Here is a 19,137-nt window from a genome sequence, read left to right on the forward strand (position 1 = left end):
AATATTTTTCTCTTTATGCAACCAAATATCTGACATTTTCCCAAGTTAAAACTAGTACAAACATGTTAATGAGAAATTTAATTAAATTTAACTCCATATCTCTTCCACAGAATTTTCTTAGCAGACTCCTGGATTTGGTTCCTTCTGAATTTTGGCAGTGCATTTCATGGATGTGAGCCAATTTTGCCAAAAGTTATACAATAATATTGTAACAATTGCACTTATAACTAAATCACTTTTAATTGAAGGTGACTTATAAAATTATCTGCCACACAAGAGTGTTGACAGGAGCCACTGAACTCAACTTTCAGTGCAGAAATCCAATTTACAATCCCTCCTCTGTGTGAAATTAACAGATTAACAGAGTTGGAAGGGACCTTGTAGATCATCTAGTCCAGTGATGGCTAACCTTTTGTCGTCAGGTGCCGAAAGTGAGCACACCCGCAATGCAGTGCACACAACCCTCCCCTGACATTGAAGGTAGACCGCATAGAACAGCAGGAATATCCTTGGGGGAAATTCTGCTTTAGTTGCACCAGTGCAATACTGGCCAAAAGGTACTAAAAGGAGAAGCACTGGACTGGCTTTATTATTAGCAAGGAATGCTGTATGTAACCTAGTTCACACTACTCTATCTCTCTAAAATTCATTATGTGAGGACAAGCATGAGAGTGACTATCTGTGCGGGCAATTAAAGAATTAATATAAATTTACAGAATGATTTCTTGGTTGCTTATGATCAATTAGTGATGAGTGAATTGTGATAAAAGGAATGTGTCTGAATGTGACTAAAACTATTTTGTAATGTCCATAATGAATGAACTTGGAAATAGAAAAACAAAGTGAAAGAAACAAAAGTGAATGCAGAAGGAATTCGGGGGAAAAAAGAATGAATTTGATATGAAAAATTATTACAATGTAATCTCCCAACAGAATGAATAGGAATCAATAAGAAAAAAGGAATAAAGAAAAAACTGCTTAGAAAAAGAGTAAAAAGCACCATCTTACAGAATGCCACAGCTGTGATGGGAACTGTGATAATGGCAAGTTTGAAAAAAAAAACTTAACGGAATGATGAAGAGAAAGAGGCAATGGATGATTAAAAAATAATGTTAGAGAATGGTGCACGATATGTGAATGTAAGGAAAAATAGTTGTAGAGAATATAGAGAACAAAATAGAACATAAGCAAAAAAAATAGTTGCAAAGTGTAGTCAAAGAAAGCACAGAATGGTTAAAGGGCAAAGAAAATGCAGAATGATTTTGATGGAGATAAAAAAATTATCTGGAAATTGGGTGGAGACGCCTAAACAAGGAGCCTTCAGCAGAGTGAGTAGAATTAAAAATAAAAGTGATGAAATTATTAGGGATGAAACCGAAGTGAGGGCATACTGGGAGATTTATTTGAAAAGGATGCTGGTATATGGAAGAACAGAATTGAAACAAATGCTGTACATGTGAACGCCCAAGAAAAATAATGATAAGGGGGTCATAGATGCCATATAAATACAGTTTGAAATACAACTGCAGGTGAAGATAGTATGTCTGGAGGAAAGTTATTTACTGATGGAGTGGCTGGGCAGCTTGTTCAATGTGCATCTGTGGGAAAATAATATTTGGAAGAATGTTGGTGTTATTTCTTTATACAAAAGGGCAGACAGGGGGATGAATGCAAAAGCTACAGCCGGATTAAATGGTGGAAGTTTTTGCAAAATTCTCATTGAAAAGTTAGGAAAGGTAAAAATCAGAAAACCACTGGGAAGGACAGTGCCAGGCTGAGGGAATGCAGACCAGGCATTTGATTTTCAGCGAGTTATTCAGAGCTGTATGAAGATGACAAATAAAATCTATGGCGTATTTGTGCATTTGAAAAAAAGTATGCTAAAGTGAATTGGCTTGAGTGGGGTCAGTGTCAGGCTGCCAGACCAGCACACATGGTGTCCTGCTGGGCATTGTGCCTATAGATTGAACCTTCCCCTGCCAACCCCAATGCCTGTTCAGGACCATCACTGGTCAGCACCCTTCTCTCTTTGGCTAACATAGTGCCAAGCGGTGGGGAAGTCCTCTGGACCAAGAATGCTGTATCCTGTCAAATTGATCACCTTGTGAATAAAGCAGCAAGTTGCTGGCCCTGCAAGCAAGCCAAGCACTTAATTATTGGCAGCTGCTCAGCACAGGAAACTTCAGCTGTGTGCATTCAGTGGGCAGAGGACTGCCTCCCATCGCTGGAAGCAGCTTTGGGGTCTGGCTTTGTACTTTAGGTTTTCTTGTTCCTGACTCTTGCGGTTTTGGGCCAAGTCTTGGGTTCTTCCACTGGCCCTTTCCAAGAAATGGTGCGTTTCTGATTATGGACTAATTGACCTGGTTTATGTTTCCTTCTCAGCCTCCATTGATCTAAGGTGTGCACACATGCTCCTTCTCAACTCCTGTTGCCTCTCTCATCTGCCCACACTGGTACATTTCTCATACCTCATCTTCGCCCTCCTGTTGTGGTTCCACCAGCCAAGTTCTCCTGACACATAAAAAACCTCACGGGAAATGCACTGTTCCCATTGTGCATATATGGACATTCCCTCCTTGCTTCTCTGCTTCCAAGTTCTCTTCTTGGCGTCTGTTCCCTCCTTAGCCCTTTGCTCACACATGGTTGCTTGCACTGTGCTTTTATTTTGCCTGCCAATTCCATGGGTGTTTTACACCTGCTGAAACTAGGGTGTGAAATATGGAATTGGGGTTGGTTGTTGAATGTAGTAAGAGCAGTATATTGTGGAAGTAGTGCATGCAGGCAGGGGATGCTTAGTTCAATACTGAATGGGGAATAAGACATGAGAAGGTAGATGAAAGTCGGTCAGCTGTCTTAAGGCTTAATCTTCACCACCAGGAGGATTAAGCCAGCTGAAGAAGTAAAGGTAATTGGGCAAAAGTGATCATGCTGTCCTTAAATTTGTGATGTCCAGAGGAAGAGTAATTTAATTTGTATACTGAACTTCAGAATCAGAGTTTTTGATGAACTCCATGTAGTTTGGATCCAGATCCTGTTTTCAAGGAGAAAGATGTCCAGAAAAGATAGAATATCCTATGGAAAGAAATTCCACAACCCGGTGGAAAAGCATTATTGCAGACAATCTCCGCAAGAAGGAAAATGGGAGGACTCTGCACGAAAGACCTCAGCCTGAAAATAGCTATTGCTTGTGGAAACGATGATGAGAAAAAGGAACAAGAACAGAAAATGGAAGGGGAACATAACCAAAAAAGACCAGCAGGTTGTCCCCAGAAATTGTAGGAGCTGTCTCTCATGCAGATTGTGCATCAGTGGTGGGACACAGTGTTCTGACCTAGGCTTCCCCAACAGTATAAAGCCGAGTCCTCGTCCCAATAAACCCCTTTTATTTAATTTACAATGAATTTCCTCTCCAACAAAGTCCCGGCCAACAGTCTTTCAAGATAGTTCTCAATTACAGACCTTTATCAGGCTTGGACAGTGGCCAGGCCGATATCTTTCAGACGCAGCAATACTTGGCAAGAATGCCGGAAGGAACTAATTGTCTCCTGCAAAACCCCACTCCCCTTTCGCTCCTCTTTTATTCTCTAGGGGAGGGGCCATTCACCATCCACCTGTGGCGTAACTCCCTAGTCGGCCCTTGTTTCTCAGCTGTTCCCTTCTGGCAACTCTGCGCATATACACACTGGGAACAGGCTCCAGCTGTTCTTCTGCCTCACTGATGTCTGACTCCGAAGGCAGCTGATAACTGTCAGACAGCCCTGGCCCCATCTCTGCCTCCGACACAGAGCCCTCCTCAGAGCCTTCCCTGCCAGACTCCAGGACTGGCCCATGTTCCTCCCCAACCTCCTCACTGTCCGAATCTGCTGCCAGCTCTGCTGGCCGCTGTCGGGCCACAACACACAGCTGCTAAAAAGCAAATTGTAATCTTGGGGTTCATTCCCAGGAGCACCGGGTCTTTTGATCACAAGAAGTCATTGTTCCATTCTACTCTGTCCTGCTCAGATCCACCAGGTGTGACTGACATGTAAGTTCAAAAAGGATCATGGGAAGTGTGTTTCTCAATAAACTGTTCGGTGCATTGCTGAAGCCAAGGGGATGCACTTGTGCTTGGTGCGGCATCCAGACCTGAATATACGTTACGTATTTATTAATATGCCAACCATCTCACTATCCAAAGCAGGGATGGGCAACTATTGCAACTTTATGATCTGTGGACTTCAACTCTTAGCATTCCTGAGCCAGCTGGAATTTATACCAATTTCCCCTTAAATTATATGTATAAATATATATATAAATTATAGTTTGGAATAAATTCGATATTTTTTCACATAACTTTTCCCATTGATCCACTGCTTTGAAATTTTGATTCCTGCTTTGAAATTTTGCATCTATTTTATCATGCAATTTTTGGTCGTGTTTTCATAACAGTTTGTGAATAGAACATAATGAATGATCTTGGTTTTATGTGAATGCTTCAGATTCTGTCATTTTTCTCAAATTCTGATTATTATTTTGCCTTCAAGCATCCGTCAACGTCAACGTGTCCATGTGTTGGAAGACTTTTTTGGGGGAGATCTTTCCTCCCCCCCCCCCCTGCAAGTGGTTTATCTAAATTCAGTCTAGAACTCCATTCCTGTCTCTTACAGTAGTGATTTCCCCCTCTGCCATTCCCATCAGCATTCTTGCAAAATCTTGTATGAAATTGTCAGGCAGAGCCCCACATGGTTAAGCACATAAACAAGGCAAAGAAAAGGCCCTGTAAGTGGCCCAGCCTGGATTAATAGCTGAAAAAGAAGGCCCTTGATGTCATCTTAGAAATGTAATGGCTTTGCTAGCAACTACAAAATAAAGTAATGTAAAATATGTTTATGTGAATCAAAGTTGCCTAGAGGCAGTATTTTGAGAATCACCTGTTTCATATTTACTGCTAAGTTATGGTGAGGTTTGCTTGTTTTTATTTAGCACTATCAGAAATGTTCTCCCCTTCCCACACCCAAGCTGTGGTTTAATATGATATGTGAATCAGGTTGATAGTCAACCCATGGTTTAAATGATTCTGATTTAGCATGACATGTGAATGAGTTAGTCTGGTTTTCTCAGGCTTGTTTCAATTGCAGCCTTAGAAGCCTTCCCTTCCGCCCATTTCCTGCGGTGCGCAATTGCTTTGTCATCTTTGTTATATCTACTTCTTCATGCTCAGGCCTGCGTTTCTTAACCATAAGCAGTAACTTTGGAGTTACAAAGTCCAGCCAGCCTTTAATTGATATGCACCCCAGGATCAGGGCAATTGTTTCACTTACAGTAGCTGCCTGTTTCCAGCAATTTGGCTTTTTCTTAATGTCTCCTGATGCAGACAGATAAAAATGAGTTATGTCACCTTTTCATCTACTCTCAGCCCTCCCAAGTAAACCACCAGGAAACAAGACTAGATGAGCTAATTTTATTTTATTTTAAGGGTACATTAATAGAATATTGCAAGTATGCAGCCCTGCCATCCCTTTAACTGCTATCCATTAGGGTAGGACCTAACGTTCAAAACTAAATTTTGGAGTTCTGATCTGAGTTACACTTTTCACAGTGCAGAAAGATGCAGTCTGCTTCAGGAGGAAGAATAGCTAGAATTCAGTTTGAGCACTTCCAATTGACTCTAGATTGATAGATTAGTACAGCAAATTACGACAATGGGTGTTTTGTGGTTAGGACATGCAGTGCTTTAATGAGTAATTACACTTCTGGGATAAGGCCACTAGAAGAAAATACAAAAAATACAACAACAATAACAATAACAACAACAACAACAACAACAACAACAATAATAATAATAATAATAATAATAATAATCTTTGTTATATATACAAGTAATAAATCTTATACATACAATAACCATAACTATTCTCAAAATCTATGAAAATAATTTGATTACAATATTTTTACATATAATTCTTTGGGTTAAGAAGCAAATTTATTTTGAAACATAACATGCATGTTTACTTATAATTAACCAATGGTTTGACATTATTCTAGAATTCAAAACACTATGAGTTTTTATAGTGTATTGTAAGAATGTATAGTGTATTGTGAGTGAACAAAACCTGCATCACTCATAAACATTAATTGAGGCAAGTAAGCCTTTTCACACAAGGGAAACCGAGCAAAAGACAGTACTAAGCTGCATGGCACCTATAATAAAAAACGCTCACCTCATAAAAGTCAAACTCTGCAACAAAAGTTTTGCAAGTCTGATCATAAGGTGGACGTGACTCCAATCTTCACTGCTTTGAAACTGGTTATCTCCTTCAGCCGAGTGCTCATTTCACAGAAAACAAGCCATTAATTTCTCCAAATCATTTGGAAATTAATTTATCTTAAATGAATTGTTCTTCAAATTAAGTTCCCACAGATTTATTACCCGAATAAAGTACTGATTAGCTATCTCTCAATATAACCATTTTCTTTGTGGCTGCCAACTCATCTTTTTTAGCTTGCTTCTCTGTGAGCTCCCCCCACCCGTGTGTGTGTGTGTGTGTGTGTGTGTGTGTGTGTGTGCGTAAAAATACGCAAGCACATTTCATCCTAACTCATTTCACCCTCCTTGCCAAATAACATAAAGTAACAAAAAGAACTCTGCTGGATCAGAGGAAAAACTTACTAATTCCCTGGGTTTCTAGCAGCTGGGATTTAGAGGTGCATGGCCTCAAGGATTACAGGTAACATAATCACCACACACTGCTTGTTCTCTCCATGACCTCTGATCTCCCTTTGAAGCCATGCTATTGCGTCTTTTGAGAGAGAGGTGCACACTCATCAAGTGTATGTAGCCACCTCATCATCTCTGGGGTTCAAACCCTGCATGGAGGAGGGGGGATTGAGCTGAAGGGCTGTTTGCAATTTAGGTGACTATATATAGTAACATCCATCTCTGTTCTGAGAACTTAAAGAAGGAAGTGAGCTGTATATGCCATTTTAAACTTCTCCCATAAAATGATCTGTATACATTTCCTCTGTTATTGAGCAGATGCTTTATAAGAATTGTGTTCTTTTGATGTGAAACTTTCATGGTCTGCTTTTATCCTTGGCATGGAATCCATTGTTTTCTGCAGGCTCAACTAAGTATTCAAATATGCTCTAGAATGCCAAACAACCTTCCCCAAGGGGTACCCATTAAGCTACACAATAAAGTGCAGCTTTATCCCTGGTGGCAACAGTGGCTGAGCTTGATGGGAATAAAGCTCCCACCCAACTGGATGTTGTGAAAATCTGATTAAACTAGCACAAACTCTTCTCTTACCTCATCCGCACAGCAACACCTTCCGTTTCATTTGTCTAGTAGTTGGTCTTGCGTATAGGAGACAGTTGTAAGCAAGAGCTTCATAGGGCTGAGAGGCTGAAAATGTACATAAGCAACTGCCAGGAGCACCTAGTGTAAGAAATGGAAAGCAGGATTCCCATATCGGTTGGGGAGGAAACCTCTGAAGTTGACCAGCCAAATGTCTCAAACTAAGAAGGAAAATAAATTCAGTTGCCATGAATCAACCTTCAGACGATTTGCTGATATGTGTTTGATTAGCCTTTTGGGGGGAGGACAGAGGGTGATTTGCAAGCATTTGATCAAAGATTTGGGACTTCTCTGTATAGCACATTTCCCCCTTTTTCTTTCCTTGCTGCTAATTTTATGACTCTGTTGATTTTGCTGATGCATGCATTTGTACTTTTTAAAAATTAGTTTGCATTGTATTTATACATTAGGGTGCTTTTTATAAATCCCTACACGGACAAGCTTGGCATCAACAGCTAATTCATCTTATTCTGGATCACAGCTCATATCATTTAAAAAAAAAATACTGTGGAAGCTAAAACCTGGGCTCTTCCATGAAGAGAGGGGTCAAAAGTTATATTTTCCATATTATTATTGTAGCTTATAAATTTTATAACAATTATGTTTTATTATTGTTTTCATGAATATTCACTGTATTAGTCAGCAAGCATTGTCACAGGTAGAGTGAAAGAGAAAATGTCTAAACACAAATTACCACCTGAGTCATCTCTAATGTCTAGAAAGCTGTGGTTGTTACATGTGTGTGGGCCTGATTTTGATCACGTGACAGCAGTGGTGCTATAACAGCCCTAATTTCGAGCCTGGGTCAGAAGTGCCTTCACGTGGCACTCTTGTAACTTCTTGCGGTCACTGAATCAATTATCCTAACTTGAGAACTCCCAGTATTCCTCTGTCTGTTGCTTACATCCATGCAGATGTGTCCTCCCATGTTTCTCCCAGCTGTTCTTACCATCCCCTCATTTTACTATGCCAAAAAGCATTCTAGGAAAATGAAAATGATGTAGCACACCATCATTGTTAAAGCAGCACACACAAAACTTTGCCGCACACCAAAGAACCCATAATGAAGAAGGCAAAATTAGCAGCATAGGGCCTCCAGGCACCAAAGGGGATCTGGGGTTGTTGTGGAATCTACTGGTGATGGAAGAGTTCCTCTTGTCACAGAGGCCATAAAGAGATTGCATGCATCCTCGCTGAGGGAGAGATGGGCAGTTAAGGAGTGTGCAATATTAAATTCTAGCTATGGTCTTCATTTATTTATTATTTGTTTAGCTCAGGGGTATCAAACTCAAGGCCCGCAGGCCGGATCCAGCACACAGTGTGGTTAGATCTGGCCCACAGGGCTGCCCTGGAAACAGCAAGGAGCAGCCCCCCACTGCCCTGGCCCCGTCCAGCCGGGCGCTCCCCTAGGAGGTGCTCCTCCCACAGGAGGCGGAGAGCGCATGGGGGCTGGTGGTGTCCAGCAGCAGAAGCAGCTCTGTCCAGTCTCTTCTTGAAAGCCTCCAGTGTCTCTGCATGTCTAGGCTGGGCTTAATTTGTGGAACGCTCCTCCTCCTCCTCCACGGGACTCCTCCCCAGCGTTCCCCAGTTTTGGCTCAGCCTCGTGAGAGATAGGCAGTGCTTGTGATTCTTCCTTGGCTGAAACAGGAAAAATTCTTTCCTTGCTAGCAGGTTTGAAAGTTAATCAGCTTGTCTTTAGAATCCTTTAGCCTTTTAATCACATTGCGATCTCTCGATGTTGGCTCGCATTACAGAGATCGCTCGCATTACAGGGAAGCACCAATTCGCGCCCCAAAGCGGCGGGAGACTTCGGGGCTGCTCCGCGCCCCCTCCCCACAACCGATCTTTCTACCCCTGCCATTCCGACAGATTGCCGCAGAGTTTCTTTTACCCGAACAGCGGCGTGAGCTCTTTACTCCCAACAGAGTCGTATCGCTTTCCTTCCCCCTCTGAACGCCACTTGGGGTGGAGGATTCAAATGCTTAGTGCCTTCCACCCTTCCCCGCCGTTTAGCCTTATAGGAAAAGCCATCGGAGGCTATTCCTTCACACGGCGGGAGTTTGCTGCTGGGGAGCGTGCCAAAAGATTAACGGCCGGAGGCCATCTTTTCTTACAAGACCTCGTGGCCGCGCGCCTGTATTCCATTTTGTGCTGTGTGAGGTAACTCTGTTCTGAGCAGAGGTTCCCTTCAGGAACACTGGGGACCATTATACCCTCGTCTTGGTTTTTTTTTCTACATTCGAGGCTATTGTTACAGTTAAATTGTTGGCTTAACCCTCACAGCCCAATCAATCCAGCGGCACAACAGCGAGCACCTAGGCCTGTGTCCACCTGTGCAGGGAAGCTGTTGAAGGCCTCTATCTTATCAATCTGGGCCTTTAGGCGTTCTCAATTTGGCTGTTTGGTTTCTCAGCACGTAACATCATACCACTTAATTAATATTGATATACATACTGCCATATATATATAATAATAATTTTCTCTTCGGTATAATATTTTAATATCAATAAAATATTATTACTGAGATACGACTCATTATAGATAGGTATTATTTAAAAAAAAAGAGGAAAGGGGGCAATAAAAACATCAGGGCAACCGGTCTGTCCTCAGATCTGGCCCCTGGGCATGCCAACCGCCTTCACAGTATTGCATTGTATAACAAGCATACTGTAATTCCAACTTCAATGAAAATGGCAGATGGTAGCAGCTCTCAGACCTCATCCTTAAAGGTCAAAGCCAAATCTCAGCACAAACCTAAGCAGGCTAAAGTGAATTCTAAAACTTCAGAAAGGGATGCCATCAGGCGCCATAAAGTTTTACAAAAACAGATAGATAAGTGCACACGGGAGGTGCACAAGGTCTCACAGGACTTCCCCTCCTCCAGTCCAGGTCCGTCTACCTCTTCCCACCCTCCTCCTCCCCTAGATCTCTCCTTCTCATCCAGGCGCAGCTTGGCTCCCCAAGGCCAACAGGCCCAAGTATCTGGGACACCGACCACGCGAAGGGCTCCCGAAGCTACATTCACTCCGACGGCTGCCGGTCTTCGTCAGGACGACATTCTTCCAGAGGAAGTTCCAGAGAGGAAGAAGGCCTGGATGGAGCTGGCAATCTGCCAGGGAATCGCAGCAGGTCTTCAACACGCAGTTATGACCAGGGATAATGGTGAATCCTGTGATCGCCGATTATGATTCCCAATCGCTGAGGTCATTGACCAGGTCAGAGCAGCACTATACCCAGGTACATTTACAAGGGGAGGTCCCCCTCCAAGGGCCGACTGAGGAGGAGGAGGAGGAGGAGGAGGAGGAGGAGGAAGTGGATCAAATTGATCAAATGGAAGAGATTGAATCAGGATCATTACATGACAGCGAGCCCCTGTCAGAAGCAGACCCCTTAGAAAGGGGAATGTCTGAGGATGAGGGCCTTGTTCCTGACCAACCTGTTTTTACAGGCTTATTCTGCCCACAACTTTTCAGATCTCTCTTGTATAAGGCAAAAAATATTGCACGCCTAAACAAGTCGACCCCTTCTACCAGTCCAACTCCTTCGGAAGAGGGACCAGAAGATCTAATTTTCAACCAACCAGTAGCTGAAGCAGAGGTGATCCCAGTTCCTCCCATGTTTTCGGACCTGGTACAGAAACAGTGGGCCTCTGCAGCGGTGTACCCAGCCCCCACTGGATATGACAGGAAACATTTCAATTTAGCCCCTGATTTCTCAAAATTATTGAATACTCCCGAGGTAGATGAACCTATAGTGGGATTAGCGTCCATCTCCATTCCCAGTGATGTGCTGGAGGCATTAAAGCCGGAGGAAAAACGGGCCAAGCTAGCCCTACGCAGAGCCCATCAGTCTGACGCGTGGGCCATCAGAGCAGCCACGGCCGCCTCCTTCTTCACCCGTTCTTCTCTCAGATGGCTCCGCCTCTTACGGGAACATGTCCCTAATTCCAACCTTAGAGCGCACCAAGATATTGCAAAACTTATAGCAGCTGCTGAATTCTCAGCTGACGCAACTTATCATGCGGTCAAGCTTTCAGCCAGGGCCATTACTTCACATGTCACAGCGCGACACTTACTATGGTTAAAACATTGGCAAGTAGATTTTAAGCACAAGTGCAAGCTGGCTTCATCCCCAATTGTGGGAGACAGACTGTTTGGCCCTTCCCTTGATCCGCTACTAATTGAAACCCAATACAAAAAGAAAATTCTACCTTCCCTTTTTCGAAAGTCAGATTCTAGAAACCCTCAGTCCTTTTGGAGGGGATCCTTTTGGCCCTTTTACCAGGGATCCTTTTCACCCAGATACCAGAGACCCCCATCATTCAGACCAGGGCAGCAGCCAGACAGGTCCGACTTCGGGGATAGGAGCAGAAGGGGTGGTCAATCCAAGAGATCCTTTTGGGGAGCAGGAAACAGGTCCTTTCGGCATCCAAGATAACTCCCTGGACCCGACCCCCATTGGCGGACGCCTTAAATTATTCGCGGACCAATGGGACTCCTCAACGTCTGATTCCTGGGTCAGAGACACGATTAGATTTGGCCTTGCGCTGGAGTTTCAATCCACTCCCCCAGATTTTTTCATGTCATGCCCTCTCTCCAGAGACCCAGTTAAATGTAATCTCATGGAAACAGCTATCCAACATCTACTGGACATACGAGCCATCCAGCCAGTAGCCACCAACCAGCGAGGGCGAGGTTTCTATTCACATCTTTTTGTTGTTCCCAAAAGTTCGGGGGGGTGGGGGGGGTGGAGAGCAATACTGGATCTGAAACGTCTCAACCGTTTCTTAGTATATCGCAAGTTTAAAATGCACACCCTGCAATCTATCTTACTTGGCATCAGAAAGGGTGACGTCCTCACGTCCATAGACCTGACGGAGGTGTACCTACATATTGCTATTCGGCCTTCCCACTATAAATTTCTGAGATTCTGTTATAATAACCACCATTTCGAATATGTGGCCCTTCCTTTCGGACTAGCTTCTGCCCCCAGGACCTTCACGAAGGTTCTCGCAGCGCTAGCTGCTCATCTCCGTGATATCCCCGTACGACTCCAGTGTTACCTTGATGACATCTTGATTTTGTCATCTTCCGCTCATCAAGCAGTCAAAGATACTCAGAACACATTACAATCCCTACAACACGGGTTCTCGATAAATTGGAAAAAGAGTCATTTAACACCATCGACTCGGTTAACCCATCTGGGGGCAGTCATAGATACGGTGGAAGGCAAAGTTTACCTGTCAGCAGATAGACTAAATAGCATTCAGCAATTAGTTAAGGAGATCAGGGGTCTTAAGAGGGTGTCCCTAACGGAACTATCAAAATTGTTAGGCAAGATGATCTCATGTATATCTATCATCCCTTGGGCCCGGCTCCACACTTGATCCCTCCAGTGGTTCCTGCTTCCGTACCAGCGCTCCGGCCGAAGCAACTCCAAATACAAGGTCAGGGTACCATCAAAGGTCATCATATCTCTACTCTGGTGGACCAGACCAGTCATCAACAGAGGCTGCCTCTTCAAAGAGCCACACAGACTTACCATCACCACTGATGCCAGCCTGTTTGGATGGGGAGCGCACTTTCAATCGCTCACAACCCAAGGCCGCTGTTCCACCATAGAACAGTTGTGCAGCATAAACTGGCTGGAGCTTCGAGCAGTACACCTGGCTTTCCGCAGTTTCCTTCCACAGGTACGCAATCAGCATATACTAATATTGACCGACAATGTAACAGCCAAAGCTCACATAAACAAACGGGGGCACACAGTTGAAACATCTCATGCGAGAAGCGGAGCGCTTGTGTCGTTGGGCGGAGAGCAACCTACTTTCCATCAGAGCAGAGCACATTTCGGGCCTGTCGAATACACAGGCAGACTGGCTAAGCAGGGCCACGATCGATCAATCGGAGTGGCGCCTCCATCCAACCCTGTTTCAAGAGGCGGTCAGGACATTTGGACAGCCGGTGGTGGACCTGTTTGCTTCCCCCCTCAACGCTCAGCTCCCGAGATTTTTTTCCAGGTACCCCTCGCAAGGAGCGAAGAAATTCAATTCACTCTGCTGTTGTTGGCCCCCGGGACTTCTGTATGCATTCCCGCCATTTCCACTGCTTCCCAAGGTCATCCAGAAACTGCTAGACGAGAGGGCGGAGCTGCTTCTAGTAGCTCCTTACTGGCCCAGACGGCCGTGGTTTACAGACCTCCGCAGTCTATCCATATCAACACCATGGAGAATGCCGCCAGACAGGGTCTTGCTAACCCGCCAACATCTGGACCCTCAATGGTTGCCCCTGACTGTCTGGAGGTTGAGCGGAGTCGTCTGAAGAGTGAAAAGTTTTCCAACAGAGTTATCACCACCATCCAAGCCGCCAGATGCCCCTCAACAACTCGCATTTACAATGCTACATGGTCCAGTTTCTGCAAATGGTGTACCAAGTCTCCAATTGATCCCATCTCTCCATCTGTGGCTCAAATCCAGGGTTCTTGCAAGAGGGACTTGACAAGGGATTATCACCTAATACGTTGAAAAGACAGGTGGCAGCCTTGGCGTCAGTTCTCACTTGTGATGGTCTACTACCTCTTTCCCATCATCCACGCATACGGAGTTTCCTTCGAGGAGCCACAAATTTACACCCTCCAGCGGTACACCATTATCCCACCTGGGACCTTAACAAGGTCCTCGTCGCACTCACCAAGGGCCCTTTTGAACCCTTGCAATCGTCAAGTCTCCAATTTCTGACGTATAAAGTAGTTTTCCTTGTAGCGATCACTTCTGCACGTCCTATTTTGGAGATTGCAGCTTTGTCTATCAAACAAGATCTTTGTGTTTTCCATTCTGACCAGGTGGTCCTTCGTCCTGATCCTACATTTATACCCAAAATTAACTTGGTTTTTCATAGGGCACAAGAGCTGATACTTCCTAATTTTTGTCCCAGACCATCCGAAGGGTTGGAACTACAATGGCATAGGCTTGATGTGAGGCGAGCATTGCAAATATATATCAACCGAACAGTGGCTTTCAGAAAAATGGAAGCCTTATTTGTGTCGTTTCAGCCCAACACTCAGGGATGCAAGGTCTCACCTTCTACAATAGGCCGTTGGCTACAGGCCGCGATAGCGAAAACGTATCAGACTCAATCCCTGCAGGTGCCCAGGGGCATAACAGCTCATTCAACAAGGAGCACCGCAACATCGGCAGCGTGGGCCACACAGGCACCAATAACTGAAATTTGTCGAGCCGCAACCTGGGCCTCTCCATCGCCATTCATTAGGCATTATAAAATAGATGTGCTTGCATCCGCTGAGGCCTCCTTTGGCAGAAGAGTTCTGCAACAGGTCCACAGGGACCAGGAGGGGTTTCCAGGCCAGACGGAGTCCCTCCCGTAGGACAGGCCAAGCTACTACTACTGGATGCTCTGAACAGCTCATGGGAGAAAGGGCGTTGGTACTTACCTGACACGCCTGTTCTCTTTGAGCTGCGAAGAGCATCCAGCCCCACCCTTTTTCCTTCTGGAGGGGTCTTGTTTCGGCCAACGAATTGTTAGGGCATTGAGGACGAGGGCGTTTATTTCTCTCGTCTTCGCCAAAACTGGGGAACACTGGGGAGGAGTCCCGTGGAGGAGGAGGAGTGTTCCACAAATTAAGCCCAGCCTGGACATGCAGAGACTGAAGCACCTCCCACTACTGGATGCTCTTCACAGCTCAAAGAGAATGGGTGTGTCAGGTAAGTACCAACGTCCTGTCTGTCCTGCATGAATGGCAGCAACTACGTGATGTGCCTTGCAGTGTCCTGCAGCGAGTGGCGCCACTGGTGCCACAAGCTATGCGCGGCACTGGCACAGTGCACCACATAGCACCATGCCATGAGCAGCAGCGCTGGCGCAATGCACCACATGGCGTCTGATCACAAGCAGCCACAGAAGAAGTCAGGCAGCGTCGCAACAGGTGTCGGAGCGTGGGAGGCCTGGCTGCAGTGGACCTAAGATAAATAGGTGCAGGGTTTGTAGGGTAGCTCCACCTCCCACAACCCCACCCTAGCTTGATTTTTACCCCACCTTGTACAACCAGATGGTGGGCGGGGCTTAACTAGGGCTTATTTTTGGGATAGGGGTTATATTAGGCACAGGTGTGAAAATCGGGCTACGGCTTGTTTTTGGGATAAGTTGTGTTTTTGGAGAAATATGGTAGCATGGTCATGTGATGTCACACTTTATGACTGTAATGTGTAGCATTGGAAATTTCGGTCCTAGCTACTCTCATTTCTCAAGGACTACCTGTTCTTAAATAATTAGAACATAGAATAATAGGGTTCAAAGGAACATTGGAGCTCTTCCAATCCAATTCCTATTGAATTTCATGTTACTGTCTAATAGAATTGAAACAGAAGTATGCAAGTGCCTACAAGAGGATCAAATTTGGGGGGTAAATTGAAAGCATCTTTTTGCTTTTAAACCCCCTTCCCCACCTGCAATTTTGATCCCACCTGCTCTACACTATGCAAAGGTGCTTCTACTGACAGTTGGTTACCTTTTTAATGCTTTTAAATCTATGATCTGCCTAGCAATAGTCATCGCATGTAGAGCTTGAAAACAGCTTGGAGCAGTGTTTCTCAACCATGTCAACTTTAAGAGGGGCGGACTTCAACTCCCAGAATTCCCCTGCCAGCCCCTCTTAAAATTGCAAGTTTGAGAAACACCAGCTTGGAGTATTTCTGTAGACAGACAAGCCTTTGAGTTTGTCCCACTGTGTAGGCTGACCAGCTACTGAAGGTGTGGTTCTTGCAGTTCTTGTCGTTCTGTTGTGAATACGTTTTCCTAGTGATCATTGTGCATTAATGAGTTATTGTAAATCACCATGGGGATATTAAATTGCAGAGCCAAATAAAAATATTACCTGGCACGAGGAAGAATTAAATTTTTCGGCACTATTTCCTTTTATGATTGAAGGTGCTGCAGAAATGGGTCTTGGGATGTGAAGTCCAACCTGAAGCCGATTGCATAAGTCCTCTGTATTATGACCCAGTTTATATTCTGAATCATGAAGTGGTGTAGCTGGAAAAAGGCCATTTAGGGCATTGTGTTCTGCTTTGTATTTGGTGTAGGATTTCAAATTACAGCATCTGCAGTGTCGAGCCTCTTCTTCAACAGACAATAAAAGAGGGAGTCCAACTGTGGATCAGTTGTTCCCATGGCAGAATTTTTCCCCAACACCTAATGAATCTCTTCCTTCTTTGTCTCTGAGTCTGGAAAGGTAGCAAATAGATCGTAACTTTCTTCTCCATGGCAGCCTTTAAGTTATTTGAGACAACTCCCCTATCCCTTGCACTCCTCCGGTCTTCTCAAGGTGTAACCTTTGCAGCCCCATCAATTTTCCTGGAACGTGGACATCCTTGTAGCCCATCTGTTCCAGCAATAGTGTGTTTAGTTCTCATGGGATGCCTGGGGTTGGAGTCATGGTGTCTGGCAAACGGGTGAATGTTGAGTAGCTGAGCAAATAGACAAGTTAGATATTGCGACCGGTGCTTTGAGGCTTATTCTGAATTTTCAATAAAACTTTTGCCCAGTTTTGGAATGATCAGATTTTAAATTGTAGTGGTTCATTATTGTAATATGCTGTGTCTCACTTGCCTTTCAGGGCTTACTCCCTTGTGGACTCCAGTCAAGTATCCACGTTCCTAATTTCTATTCTTCTCATTGTTTACGGCAGCTTCAGGTAAGGTCATTGGCTTTGGTCTGTTGCTACTCCTCCTCCTCTCCAGCATGGCTACAAACTTAGCAGTTCTGCTCACCATGTATATATTAGAGCCCAGGAGGAAATTCTTTCAAGTAGGAATGTACTGTATATTGATGCTATTTCCCTGAAATGTAGAATTGCAAAGCAGGCCAGAACTGAAGAACAGGTTACTTAACATATAATTGTTCCTGGAAGCTTTCATGGAATATGTGTGTGTGTGTGTGTGTGTATCCCAAGAGAAAAATCTTCCAGATGCCCCAAACTATACGGCCTCCCAAAAATACACAAAGAAGGCATACCTCTCAGACCCATAGTCAGCTCCAGAGGAGCACCACTACAAAACCTAGCCAAAGCAGCTACAGCCCCATGCTGAAGCAGCAGCTTCACATGTACAAAACTCATACCACCTCTTGGAAATTATCAAAGATCTACACGTGGAACAAGAAGATCTGCTTGTAAGTTTTGACGTGGTTTCACTATTCACTCAAGTCCCGATAAAAGAAACTCTCGAAATCATCAAAAATAAATACCAACCACCCAAACACCTCATGGAACTAACAGAACACTGCTTAACCAACACATATTTCATATACAAAGGACAAAGATACAAGCAAATTGAAGGAGCCTGTATGGGATCACCACTGTCACCCATCATTGCAAACTTATTCATGGAAGAATTCGAATCCAGAGCCCTAGCCAATGCCACCCACAAACCCAAACTATGGCTAAGATATATCGATGACACATTTGTTATTTGGCCCCATGGAAAAGAAAACCTAAACAATTTCCTAACACACCTAAACAGCACACACCCCAAAATCAAATTCACCATGGAAACGGAAACAAATAAACAACTACCATTCCTAGATGTACTAATCTACAAAAAAACAGATGGCACACTAGGACACACCATATACCAGAAGAAAACACACACCAACCGCTACCTCAATGCCCAATCCCACCACCACCCAGCACAGATAAACTCTGTGGCCAAAACACTAATTGCCAGAACCAAACGCCTGGCAGACAAGACACACATAAAGACTGAACTATGCACCCTGACTAAAATACTGACAGACAACGGCTTCCACAAAAGCAAAATCACTGGCTTGATCCACAAAAACACACTGAGACATGATGGAGACCTAGAAGATGAACAGACCTATGGAACAGCTGTCCTGCCCTACATAAGAGGTACTACAGACAAAATCAGTAAGATACTACACAGGCATCACATCAAGACTGCCTTCAAAACAGACAGAAAAATAGCAGCCATCCTAAGAAACCCCAAAGATAAAATGGACCTGGAAAACCAAGGCATATATGAAGTCCCCTGTGCATCATGCCCTGTCACATACATTGGACAGACCAATAGAAGAATAAGTACCCGCCTAGATGAACACAAAAATGCAGTAAATAAGCTGGAACACACTTCCTCACTAGTCCAACATATGAAAGCCACAGGTCATAGCATCAACTTCAATGGCACCAAAACCCTAGCCACTATAGAAAACCCCAGCTACAGAATTATCAGAGAAGCCATAGAGATTGAAAAAAGATGTGAAAGCATGAATAGAAGAGATGATTCCACCAGACTGTCAATTATCTGGAAGCCTGCAGTCTCAAACAAAAAAATCTCCATGCCACAAGCTAAGCAAACACCTGGGCACAAACAGACTCCCCGATACCTCCAGCTCAAACACACCCCAACCAGGCACCCAGATGAAACCTAGCTTCCTATAAATGATAGCCGTCCTTTTACTCGAAGCCAAGCTGCACTAAAAGCTTCCGATACAGGAAACACAATGTTGCCAGCCAATCGAGACAAAAAAGCTACAAAACAGACAGAAGATATTAGAAACACCAATCAAGCAGAACACAGCAAACTCCAAGACCAATAAACACAGACCAAGACTCCCAACCAATCAGGGTGAAGAAAAAATCATTCTAACACAGCAGTAGGCTAGCCCCAAATTTAAAACAGAAACGGCTGTGAAAGCCTGACTCACAGACGAACACAATACAGAAGCCTGATGATGGCAGATGAGATTCTGCCGAAACGTTGCTATAAC

At 44.3% G+C, this 19,137-nt stretch overlaps 1 protein-coding gene across 1 annotated transcript in view; it reads left to right on the forward strand.

Moving 5' to 3' along the window:
- Positions 1-19,137, forward strand: part of SPPL3 (signal peptide peptidase like 3) — a 114,234-nt gene that overhangs the window by 63,297 nt on the left and 31,800 nt on the right. Inside the window, exon 2 of the mRNA XM_087943078.1 lies at positions 16,967-17,044. Coding sequence (XP_087799204.1) covers positions 16,967-17,044 — 78 coding nt within the window. The remainder of the gene's footprint in view (positions 1-16,966; positions 17,045-19,137) is intronic.

The sequence above is a fragment of the Notechis scutatus genome, chromosome 13, assembly GCF_049901735.1.
Source record: "Notechis scutatus isolate UNSWTSFEM ecotype Mainland chromosome 13, rNotScu1.2, whole genome shotgun sequence".
Taxonomy (NCBI): Eukaryota; Metazoa; Chordata; class Lepidosauria; order Squamata; family Elapidae; genus Notechis; species Notechis scutatus.